The sequence below is a fragment of the Sminthopsis crassicaudata genome, chromosome 2 (assembly GCF_048593235.1).
Source record: "Sminthopsis crassicaudata isolate SCR6 chromosome 2, ASM4859323v1, whole genome shotgun sequence".
Classification (NCBI taxonomy): domain Eukaryota; kingdom Metazoa; phylum Chordata; class Mammalia; order Dasyuromorphia; family Dasyuridae; genus Sminthopsis; species Sminthopsis crassicaudata.
The window spans coordinates 29,106,540-29,119,192 of NC_133618.1; the positions used below are offsets into that span (position 1 = coordinate 29,106,540).

General features: G+C 43.0%; 1 protein-coding gene across 1 annotated transcript; it reads right to left on the minus strand.

The window, feature by feature from the left end:
• Nucleotides 1-9,207: 9,207 nt before the first annotated feature.
• Nucleotides 9,208-12,418, minus strand: LOC141553154 (lithostathine-1-alpha-like). The gene is made up of 6 exons (XM_074284993.1): nucleotides 12,240-12,418; nucleotides 11,777-11,863; nucleotides 11,449-11,567; nucleotides 10,969-11,106; nucleotides 10,124-10,235; nucleotides 9,208-9,845 (listed from the first exon to the last, which is right to left on the minus strand). Exons 2-6 carry the CDS (start codon nucleotides 11,853-11,855, stop codon nucleotides 9,778-9,780), a joined length of 516 nt encoding a protein of 171 aa, XP_074141094.1. The 5' UTR covers nucleotides 11,856-11,863; nucleotides 12,240-12,418; the 3' UTR covers nucleotides 9,208-9,777.
• Between the last annotated feature and the right edge of the window lie 235 nt (nucleotides 12,419-12,653).

Here is a 12,653-nt window from a genome sequence, read left to right on the forward strand (position 1 = left end):
CTCCTCATCTCTGCCTATTGGCTTCCTTGAATATCCCATCTTCTGTAGGAAGCCTTGGCTAAACCCTCTTAATCTTAGTGTTTTGTGTTTCTTAATAGTTTTCTTTTTTGTTATTAAATTTATTTAGTATTTTATTTTTCCTCAATAACATGTAAGAACAATTTTAACATTGAATTTGTAAAACGTTGAGTTCCAAATTCTCTCCCTTCTTCTTTCTCCATCTTACCTCCTTGAGAAGACAAAATAATATGTTCTAAATATGTAATCTTGCAAAACATTATAATATAATATTTTAAAATAATATAATTCTTTATATATAATAATATAAAATAGTCATGTTGTAAAAAAATGAACAAAAAATCCTGAATAAAAGTCAAGTTAAAAATACTATCTTTCATCTGTATTCAGACATCATCAATTCTTATCTGGGAATGGATACCATTTTTTTTCCCCCTGAGGCTGGGGTTAAGTGACTTGCCCAGGGTCACACAGCTAGGAAGTGTTAAGTGTCTGAGATCAGATTTGAACTCTGGTCCTCCTGAATTCAAGGCTGGTGCTCTATCCACTGCACCACCTAGCTGCCCCCTGGATACCATTTTTATCTTAAGTCTGTCACGAGTTGTCATGGACCGTTGTACGGCTGAGAATAACCAAGTTATTCACAGATATTCTTACAATATCACTGTTACTATGTACATGGTACATTTCACTTTGCATCAGCTCATGGAAAGCTTTCCAGGTTTTTCTGAGAGCATCTTAGAACTCATCATTTCCTTTCTTTTCTTTCTTTCTTTTTTTTTGAGCTCATCCTTTCTTATGGCACAATAGTATTCCATCATAATCATATGACACAGTTTGTTTAACCATTTCCCAATTGATGGACATCCCCTTCATTTCCAATTCTTTGCTATCACAAAAATTGATATTTTGTATGTATATGTCAATTTCCTTTTTTAAAAATTCTTTTATGATACATCCCTAGAAGTGGTATAGCCTTTTGGATATAAGTTTTTTTGAGCTTTTCCATGGACCGAGACCAATTCATATTTTTTTCTTGGAGGCTTTTAATGCAAGAGTTTCAACTTCTTTTTCTTTTTCTGAGTGTGTCTTTTGAGCTTCCTTGTCACCATAGTAACTTAGTACATTATTAGGGTCAGACTTTTTTTTGTGTGTTGTCCATTTTTTCCAGTCTACTTCTTGACTTTTAAGGCTCTACTTCCAGGATGGAGGAGCTCCATCTTGACCTTCAGGGGTTTTTGTGTAGGTGTTTCCAGAAATATTTCTAATGAGCTGTAAATGTTTAGCTCTTCCAAAGTGACCCAGATCTGTGTGTGGGCAAAGCAACAGAGTCCTGCACAAAGAAGGAGACCCCTTACAATCTGTGGGCTGAGGGCTCTAAAAGGAAAAGCTGCTGCTAATAATTTAGAATCTTCCAAGCCTTGCTCCTAGTTTGCTGGAATTTGGTCTATACTGGTATAGCCTGCACTGGACTATGCTCCACTCCCACCTTGGTGCCACTGTGCCCTTTTCTGCCAACATTATACGTTGTCTTGGGTTGGAAAAGTTCTGGTATTCTAGAATTTATTCAGTCATTGCATAAAGACATTTGCAGAGATTTAAGGGAGAGCTCAGGGGAGACCCTACCTCTATTCCACCATCTTGGTCTAAGAGTTTTTCTCTTAATTACTTTGTTTTCATCTTCTTTGTATAGAACTTGATTTTTTATTTATTTATTTTTATTATTATAGCTTTTTAATTTACAAGATATATGCATGGATAATTTTTCAACATTGACCCTGTAAAGCCTTCTATTCCAACTTTCCCCCCTTCCTTCCCTCCACTCCCTCCCCCAGATGGCAGGTAGTCCAATACATGTTAAATATGTTAAATACATGTTAAATCCAATATATGTATACATATTTATTCAGTTGTCTTGCTGCACAAGAAAAATTAGATTTAGAAAGAAGATGAAAATAATCTGGGAAGAAAAACAAAAATGCAAGCAGACTAACAGAAAGAGTGGAAATGTAGATTTTTACATGTTGTTTGTGAAAACAGTTTTATAGAGGGACCGATGGACTGACTGACCACTCTGTAGCTCCCGGATAAGTCCTAGATGGAGAAGAGGAAGCAGGTCCCCACTTCTCCCCCTGTGCTGGTGCCCCTGAAACCAGAGCTCAGCGCTTGGCAGGATTTCTGAGGCTTGTTATAGTCCCTTCTTTCTAGAAAGCTGGTCCTGATCCTTGCAAAGGGTTCCCAAATTCTCTCCTTTCCCCTTCATTCCCCACTCTTCATTCCCTTCTCCCTGAAAATGAAAGAAAGGTCAGCTTCTCAGAGACTTGTTGTAAGCTCCACTTAAAAACAAAGAAATGGACTAAAGAAAGGGTTTAGGCAAAGGGCCAGAGACTCTCAGAATCCTCCCCTGCTCGTTTGAATTCATTTGGCCTTTGCCAGCTCTTTCATTTCATGGGAAACTGAGAAAGGTTTTGTGGCATGGGGCAGGACTGAGGGAAGCTTCAGTAACTATGGCACCCAGGCCTTCAGAGATGTGGGAAGCCAGCCCCCATTATGGGGTCACTTTGTTCCCTTAAGCACTTCTTTATACTAAGCTGTTGATGCAAAAGAAAACAGTTTCCATCAGGAAAAGAAGAGATTTCTATTGATTGCCAATTTTGTGAAAATTATGGACATTCTGATGTCTATTGGGCAGAGATCAGCTTGCTTTTAAAAGGCAGATATAAATAATTTGTTTTAATATAAGAGAATATAACAAAGGGGTGTTGGGCTGAAGAGTTGGAAGAAGACTCTGGGGGTTCAGAGGGAATGGGAGACAGGGAGAAGGTGTAGAAAGACTCTATTCAGATCTGGGAGACTCTGCTCCTGGCTCTTAAGTGGCTAATTCCTTCTTTTGACTTGTCATTTCTATGATTGATAGTTTAAGGCAGAGAAAAATTTTCATAGTGCAATTTATTCTTTTCTGTGTGAAAGGCTGAGGAGGCATATGATGGGCTAGAATGTGCCAAATATCACCACTCTAGTGAGCTCTACACTCTATAAACTAGGAGGAATGGCAGGGGACAAAAGAGAAGGGGAAGAAAAGTCCCATGCTCTAAGTGAGTAGTGCCCATTTTCAACCAGGGGCTTAGCAAATACAGGAGTGGAAGGAATGGCACGGAATGCGGAATTCTGAAGGTTGGTACTTTCTATGTTTCTGTCTTTCTGTCTCTGTATCTCTCTGTGTCTCTGAGTCTGTCTCTGTCTTTGTCTCTGTCTCTGTCTCTGTCTCTCCTCTCTCTCATAGTACCAAGTCTCACCCAATAGCCCAGAACCCAAAAGCTACTTGATGAATGCTTGGTATTTAGGGGAAAAAAACAAAACAACAAAAAAAAAAAAGAAAAAAAAAAGAAAAGAAAAAAAAAATGAGGTATCTTTTTTCCTCTCCATCCCTCAGCCAGGGATGATATTTTTCCTATTTCTGAGGTTGCTATTTTCCTATGAGAAATTACTTTTTAAAATAGCCTATTTTTTAAACTAAAAGAGCATGGCAGAGCCTAGTGTTCTCATGAGAAAAAAACAGTACCAGAGCCAAGAACTTCAGCCAGAGTCGAAAGTGAGAAGCAAAGGTTTCCAAGTGCCAGGAAGAATGTGGCAGTCCATATCAATCAAGGAAGCATCTGATAGAAACTAATATTCGGGAGCAGAGTGTGGCAAAGGCCAATGGGGAACAAACCTGCCGGGAAGAGCATGATGACATCACTAAGGGATTTCCTTGGCCCTGTGCTCCAGGAAACTTTGGTTATTCATTAATTTTTGTTCCAGTTTCACCAATTCCCAGGGCCACAAGGCCACCACTCTCTGTAGGGCTAATCTGAAGACATGTGTTCCACTTGCTTAGCCTGAAAGCAGTCCAGTATCTAGAGAAGGGCACAGCAGTTGATCTTTCAACATAACAAGTATCTCTTCACCTTTACAAATGATTTCTATATCATGTTCCTGTTGCTAAGATACTTGTACATTTGGGGGAGGAATTTACCCAGACTTAGGACTTAAAGTGGTTCATTACCCCCCACTTTTTATCTGTGTTCTCTAATGAAATGCCTTTGCTTTACTAATAATTGGGCAAGGGCTCATAAATGATGCTTTTCTTAGTGTTATACCCCCAGAACACCTTGAACCAAGGGGATCCTTCTTAGGGAAATTCTCCCTGGGAATTGGGATGTGCCTCCAAGCACTACACTTGGGTGATGGAAGGGATATTCAGAAAGATGGCAGAAGACAAGAATGAGACTCCAACTCTATGCATTTTCTTTGGTTGTCCTCCTTGTCTGGAAGTCTCTCCCTCTTCCTTCCCTCTCCAAGCTTTCCTGGCTTTCTTCAAGTCCTAGATAAAATGCCATGTTCTTCAAACAGGTTTTCCTTCCTCCCTCTAACTTTCCTGCCTCTGGTCTGTTAGTTGCCCCCAAATTTACCTGCAGGTAAGTTATTTCAAAATTTTAGTTTGCAATAAACAAATTCTCCTTTGCTGCATTAAAGTGTGGAGTTGTTGAGAGCTCGGATAGGAAATGACATTTCTTAATGCTTGGGTCATTAACCAAAGTATCAGTTGAGGAAATTCATACCAGAGGAAGCAGCCATTTTTTTTTTCCTCACCACAGGAATCTGTCTTAACACAAGTTGGATTAGATGACTTCTAAGGTCTCCTAATATAGTGAGAGTCCTTGATTCTTAGTCTTTACTCCCAACTAAATATTTCCATTTTGCTCACCTGTTCCTACGGTTTTGTTTTTTGTTTTTTTTTTTGGTCCTTCTTATCATCCTTGCCTACCCACACCCAGCAACCTTAATCTCTCTCTTAGAATACCAACAATATTGAAGATGTATGAAGGTCCTTGTCACCAAAGTCTTTGCCTAGACATCTAGGGTTCAACAGCTGAAATTTTTTCAGGAGAAAGGACATGAAAGGAGAATCTTAGCCATCCTTTTTGTTTCTGCACCTCATTGACCCTGGAAAGTTTCCAGATGATAAGATGACCTTTCTAGGGCATCTTCTCCTTCCAGAATGGGAACGCCTTGAAAGGAGGGGCTTTCTAGCTTTTTGGTTGGTCAGTGTTGATGAAACATGATGCTTTGTATATATTGAATGCTTAATGAGCACTTTTTCATTCATTTATTCCAAAAACCTCAAGAACTGAGGGATTAAGAGCAGTGTCAGGAACTCAAATGTACATGTGCAGCTCAAACCTAAAGGAACGTTCACCAACTTGAGTTTTCCTTCTGTGTGTAAGCCCAATTTCTACCATGGATTCACTTTCAGCAGCTAGGGCCACAAAAAATAAAAGGACAGAAGAAGGAGGCAGGGACAGGACTCAACAATCCAGCCATTGTGAGTCTCCAGGATCTTACCTGGATTTTAATGCCCACCTTGTCTCTTATACTAAACAAAGACCCTCCCAATAAAACCTCAAAATGCAGTTGGAAATTAAACAAATGTGAGGACTTTTCCTCCCTCATCATGCATACTTTTTTTCAGAAGGAATAAGGAAATATTTCAAGAAAACTGAATATATGTATATATATGAATATAAATATTATATATATATATAAATATGTACACATCCACATGTATGCATAAATACATACATTTGTACCTAAAATAATCCACCAGGGTATCCTCCTTACTTGTATGTTAAACAATACTTACCTGTTAAACCACTACTTGACTCATTGCCATATTCAACTTCATTACCCTAAGTTCCATATTGATCCACTGGTATGTCTTTATAATGATTTGTTTATTAACAAAAATTGGAATCTCTCATTAACTACTCAATTTGCTCCAAGGCCATCTCTCCAGTTTATTTTATGTTATTTTTAGTAAACTTTAGAAATCTCCCCTTTCCCATAAGCAGTTTCTCCTGTCTCCATAAATAATACAGTTCAAAATCTGATAACCTTCTAGAAGCATTTATGATCATTTGATACAACTTGCTAGCTACCAAATCCAGTAATAACAAGACATAAATATGATTTAAAATTTTCAACCCTAAAAAAGGTCACTGAGTCATGTATACCACTTTATATTATTTCTGATCATGATTCTCCTCACTTCTGGACCAAGCGCTATCATTCATCCTCTCCAGATACTTGCTTATGTCTCTCAAGAATCCTCTTTTTTTGTTCCTATTTAAGGGTGAAATTATATTTTTTATTAAAGATTTTTATTTTTAAAACATGTGCATGGATAATTTTCAACATTCACCCTTGCAAAACCTTGTGTTCCAAATTTTTTCTCCCTTCCTTCTCCCCATCCCCTTCCCTACACAGCAAGTCATCTAATATATGTTAAACATGCAATTCTTCTATACATATTTCTACAATTATTATACTGTACCAGAAAAATCAGATCAAAAAGAAAAAAATGAGAAAGAAAACAAAATGCAAGCAAACAACAACAAAAAGAGTGAGAATGTTATGTTGTGGTCCATATTCAGTTCTCACGGTTCTCTCTCTGGCTGCAGATGGCTCTCTCATCACAAGATCATTGGAACTGGTCCAATCATCTTGTTGTTGAAAAGAGCCACATGCATCAGAACTGCTCATGGTATAAACTTGCTGTTCCCATTTACAGTAATCTCCTGGTTCTGCTCCTTTTACTTAGCATGAGGTCTTGTAAGTCTCTACAGGCCTTTCTGAAATCCTCCTGCTGGTCATTTCTTACAGAACGATAATATTCCATAACCATATACCACAATTTACCCAACCATTCTCCAATTGATGGGCATCCCCAGAGTTTCCAGTTTATTGCCACTACAGAAAGTGCTGCCACAAACATTTTTGTACATATGGGTCCCCTTCCCTCCTTTAAGATCTCTTTGGGATACAGGCCCAGTAGTAACACTGCCGGATCAAAGGGGATGCACAGTTTGATAGCCCTTTGAGCATAGTTCCAAATTGCTCTCAGAATGGTTGGGTCCATTCGCAACTGCACCAACAATGTATCAGTGTCCCAATCTTCCCACATCTCCTCCAATATTCATCATTATCTTTTCCTGTCATCTTAGCTATTCTAAGAGATGTATAGTGGTATTTCAGAGTTGTCTTAATTTGCATTTCTCTCCAAAGCACCTTTTCATAAATAATAAATATAAATAATAAAAAACAAAATCTTTAGCTCTGAAAAAGGTCAATGAGTAATGTTTACTTCTTCACAATATTTCTGATCATGGCTTCTCCTCACCCCTGAATCAAAGCCCTATCATTCATCTTCCCCAGATACTTGCTTGTGTCTCTCAAGAATCCTCATCTTCTTTACTCCTATATAAGGGTGAAAGCTCTCTAAGGGAGGAGTTCTTTCTCTTCTTTTAAACTCTCTCTAGCCATGATAAGATTCTTTCTCTTTTCACAATTGCTTCTAAGAATGTCAGATTGTTAATGTCTAATATTCCAAAATTAACTAAAAATATATTAACAGTCTCTATACTCTGCAAGACAGTTTTAGAAATTGTGTTACCCTGGAAAAGTGAACACTAGTGAGCAAGGAAGAAAAGAGAGGTCATAGGTTGTAAATGGCAGGAAGACACATAGCTACTGCAAAGAGAAAGTGAATTGGTGCCCAAAGGGAGGGAGATCTATCCCTAAATGTGCAGTAATATTACAAAGAGAGTTAGTCAGCATGGAAGAAAGCGTTGCCTCCAGAGTGAGGAACATTTGAGTTCCAATTCTGCTTCAGACCTGAATTTGCTGGGGATGTCATTTAACTTTTCTCATCCTTAGGAAAAGTAGGACGATAATATCACCTCCTTCAGAGAATTGTTGCGACACTTAAGGAGATGGTTGTAAAGTGTTTCCCAAACCTGACATCTCTATATAAATTCTGGATTAGGCTAAACTCCTTCCTGTGATAAAAGGGAAGGCCCACCTGCTGTGCTTGGAATCTGGACACGGGGAGTTGAAGAGACATGAATTTCGAGATGAAATGGGGAAGATTATGTTATGGGGACATGTAGTCATTGAGAGGAAAAAATCAACTCCATCCCTTCATTATGAGGTCTTTTACATGTATATCTACTCCTGCTCCTGTCTCAGAGGCTGCTTGCCCTTTGGTTATCTAAGGAATAAGGTCTGGGAGATGGGGAGAGGTCTCATAACTGTACCTCCTGTGGGACTAGCTGAATAAAATGTCTCTGAAGGATCGTTCATTTCTTGTACCCAGTAGCATGTGAGTCCTTCCTTTTGGCCTCTCTGTGAATCTCTAGAATTGTCTGGGACACAGGCAATACTGAATGAATTCTTTTGTCTGATTGGTTAGCTGATGAGTGATTAATCTAATTCTCTGATGACTATTGTTCTCAACAATCTGGATGTTGCTGCTCTGTTGATTCTTATCCAGAGGTGATATATCTCTACCGGAAGAATAAAGGAGAACCTCATATTTTTAGGGACAGAAACAATCATAGACAGGACTTTTGCTACAAGGAGAGGCTCCCCAGCATGAAACGGGGGACCAGGAGAATGAACATATTTCAAGAGCATGAGAGTCACTGCAAGATTAAGTCCAGGTGGGACCTTAGTATATCAGGGGGACAAACTCGACGTGGAACTTGACCGATGTACGTAGTACTTCTGCCTCTACAATCATCTTTTCCATGGGCTTCCTGTACTCTGATATGCAGAGATCTGTAAGAAGACCATGAACCTTCCGATTGTGAAGACCTTCAGATACCACAGGAGGGGAAAAGCTTGCAAAGCTAAGAAAAAAGATGCCATGAAGTGAAACTCATGACTCCTCGGGGGCCAAACAGGCCAGGGGCTTCCAAATTCAAAGAACAGACATGGGGGCCGGAATTCAACATTTCTTAGCAATGGCAGGTAAAACAGAAAGGAGATCTCAGGATCAACAGGGGTTAGAAGACCAAAAAAGTTTATTTTAGAAATAATGATGGATCTCGCCAGCTCTTGGGATAATCTAATCTGAAATGAAATGGGGATATGGGCCCGATCTCTCTCCAGCACTTCACTGCCAAAAAGGATTCTCATTTTCTGTGTGAAATCCAAAGATCTGTGCTGTTGAGAGGGTCTCTGACCCCAATTTTTGTCATCTTTAAAATTGGGGTTGTTTCCACAGAGGTGATATAAGGGAAGCTCTTTATAAACCATAAAGCAACATCATTTTTAAAAACCAATAGCTCACCACAATAATTCAGAGAATCAGGTCAGAAAAAGTTTATTAAAAGACAAATAAACACACTGATGGAGTTTACGACACAACTAACCATAAAGACAACACCTGAAGGAGTTCCTAAGGAATAACACCATGGGAAGGAGACCACATAGAGAATGGCTGTCCTCCGTCTTGCCAAAATAGAGGTAAAAGTAGGATTTCATAATTAAGGTTCAGGTTTGTTTTTCAGTTTCAAGTAATCAGTTTTTTTTCAATGATCTCCTTGACTCCCTGCTTAAAAATTCTCATTTTAAAACTTGTCAAAATGCTTGAACTTCATCCCTTTTACATTTTAAAAGTAGTCTGACCATTTATGTTTATGTTACCTATCATTTGGAATAATTGTGGTCAATAAAATAAAAGTCCCCTGAGCAATATAGCATTGAGTGAGGTGCTTGGAGAGAGCTGGTGGATAACAAAGGGGGTGTGAATGGCTGCTATGAGGAAGTCAGATGGGAAGATGTTCTGGGATGGCAGAGAGATGATGGCCTTGGCCATCCTTGGCTGAGCCTGGCTCCAAGACAACAATTCCAACCTTTTCTCCTGTCTTGTCCCCTTTAAGCTTTGAACTTGCAGAGGTAGAGGTGCTTCTTCTGACAAGATGCATCTTTCCACTTCTGGAATCCTGCAGAGAGATGGTCTGGATTCAGTTGAGGGACAAGGTAGGACCGAGGGGCCTAGTCTGAGGACCGTGGCTTCCTGGCCACAGAGTCTCCGCTCATTCAAGATTGTCCTTGAGTCCCAAGAAGAACAGAGAATGAAGATGGGAAAAGGAGGGAAGTAGAGAACCAAGAAGGAGGGAAGCAGAAGAAAAGGAAGAAGGGGAAAGAGGTCAAGTGAAAGAAAAGTAAGATGGAAGAACACAAGGAGAAGAGGATGCAGAGGGGGAGGGTTGGAGCTCACCAGACTCAGGAGTCAGGCTCACACAGTGGTTAGGATCGGTCTTTGCTGGGAAACCCGTCTCCCAGGCCTGGTAGAGGTAAAGGGCGTTGCTGCTCCATTTCCACCTGCGATTCTGGGTGAGAGGGTTGGGAAGGAATATTAGGGAAGAGGGAGACCTCCCACATCTACCTATTTTATATAATAACTCCTTATAATAACAGACCAACTGCACCAAACCAGGCTCATTCTGTTCCCTAAGTCTTCCATGGTGCTGTGACCCGGCTGCTGCTTCTGCCATTGGGCAGCTCCAGCCTGTTCTGCCCCATCACGTTCTCTCTGGAGACCCAGGCAGCGCCACCCTCCCTCCCTCTGCCAGAAACCCTCCCCTGTCTCCTGCCAGTCCCTCTTCTGCCTGGCTCTGGCCCCAGGCCCTGCCCTGAGCTCCCTGAGCCTCTTGGGGAGTCTGAGGCTGGGTCTCTTGGACTGTTCCTCAAATGCAAGATTTCCTTCTTGGGACCCTGGTCTCCATTAAGTGCAGGGCCTGGGAAGGCCTCTGGGGGATGATGAGAATTCACAGATCACACAGGACTCGCTCATTGCAAAGAATGGGCAGAGACATGGAAGTGAAACTGTGGGTTGGTGAGTCCCCAGGAGCCCTGGGAGAGATGCAATCCCCCTCTCACCCCAGAGACCCCACAGACCCTTCTCCCTGCCCCCACCTGCTGCCCCCTGGATTTCTCCTATTCTTCCTCATGCTTCTGCACTTTTAGGGTCTCGGACCCTCAGAACTCATAGGATCCTCCCCCCCCCATATCACTGTTCCCCTTCTTTCCAGGACTCAGACAGGGACAGGACCTCGGTCATACCTTGTTGGGGTCGTGCAGCCCGATCCAGACTGGGCTCTGACCCACCCCGTTCTCCATGATCATGGTGGCCACAAAGGCGGCTTCAGCCTCGTTGAGCAGGGAGCCCAGGTGGCCCGAGGGGTAGCTCTGGCACAGCAGCTGTGGAGGGCAGGGAGCAGGTAAATGTGTGGGGGAGGGAGCAAAGGAGGCAGGAGAAGGCTCCTGGGAGCCTCAGGGGACAGGGTGGTCAATAGAGGAGGAGAAAAGGCTAGAGGGACCATGGTGAGATGTAACATGGGATACAAGGATTGATATTGTGGGAAATGGGGGGTCCATGAAACACAAGAAAGGGTAATCAAAGCTCTGAAGTCACCTGAGAAGGGAAAGTCTGGGTGACAGGTGAGGGTTTAGGGACTCATGGTGGCCACACTGATGATCCCAAGGGACATTGGGAAAGGGAGACAGACCCTGCCCCCTCCCAGGGCCCTCTCCAGAACCCACCTCAGCAGTGTTCCAGGTCTCCTGGGGACCCAATACTCCATAGCAGTGGGAGCCATGGAAGCCAAAGCCCTGGGGGCAGGAGCTCCTGGCAGAGGGGGGTGCAGGGGCCTCCTGCTTGCCTGGGGAGGGAGGAGAGCAGTTTCAGGGGAGCACAGCTGAGGTTCCTGCTCCCTGCAATCAGTCCTTGAACCCTAAAAGCTCCCAACCCCTTCTTCTCTGCCTCACTGTGCACCCTCCTTCCATCCAACCCCTTCCCTTTCCCTCTTACTGTGTCCAAGCCCCTGTTCTGGGCCCAGGTGGGCAGTCAGAGGGAGGCTGAGGGACCCACCTTGTGTCAGGCAGGGGAGCAGCAGGCAGGCGAGGAGCAGCCCTGAGATGCTGGGGGACATTGTGGCAGACAGAGTCATCTCTGATTCTGGGAAGGAGAAAAGACCCAAGGACCCTGAGAAGGGACAAGGATAATGGCCAAGACCTCGGAAGCCCCAGGCTGCTGCTGTTCCCCTGGTCTCTGGGCCCAGGCTGGGACTGAGTTCCCTTCTCTCTCTCCTCCTTCTCCCCTTCCTGAGCCTTAGAATCTGCAGACTCACAGGGCAGGACAGAATCTGGGAGCCCTGGACAGAGGGGACTCTGGAGAAGATGTCCCCTTCAGGGTAGCTTAGGAAGGACCATCTCCTGGCCTTCCCCCCAAGGTAACGGCCTCCTAGAGTGGCTGCCGCCTCGCCCACCTGGGAAGGGACGGGCCTCTGGAGCTGCATGGACTTGATCTCCCAGCCCTTCTCTCCTTCACTTACCTGGTGGAGGAAATCTTGTGTCTGAGTAGAGGAGGACAGAACCTTTATAGAGAGAGGGCCCATTATGGGGGCAAGGCCAAGGATGGAAGGAGGGCCCCAGCACAGGGGCTGGGGAGGGGCAGGGGCTTCCTGGAAGAGGGAGAGGTCTTCCACACACCCCAAACTGAGAGGAGCCATGACTGGTCAGTGCCCAAAGCTCGCCAGCTGCCTTGTTCCCACAGCCAGGGGAGATTTCTGGGAAGGTCGGTGATTGGGGGAAAAGGGAATACAAGGGAATGAGGGAACTTCCTGCTGGGAAAGGTGTAGTGCCAGAGACCTGGCCTTGGAGAAGGAGGGAATGCCAGTCAAGGGAGCCACGTTTTCCTGATAAAAACCCTCTGTCTTTCCATTAATTCCTGGAATTCCCAGGACAAG

Coding starts and splice junctions, on each gene's coding strand:
- LOC141553154 (XM_074284993.1), bottom strand. CDS start 11,855: ATGACTCTGTCTGCCACAATGTCCCCCAGCATCTCAGGGCTGCTCCTC. Junction 11,568..11,776: donor GCTCCCCTGCCTGACACAAG/GTGGGTCCCTCA, acceptor CTCCCTCCCCAG/GCAAGCAGGAGGCCCCTGCA. Junction 9,846..10,123: donor GAGCCTGACTCCTGAGTCTG/GTGAGCTCCAAC, acceptor ATCTCTCTGCAG/GATTCCAGAAGTGGAAAGAT.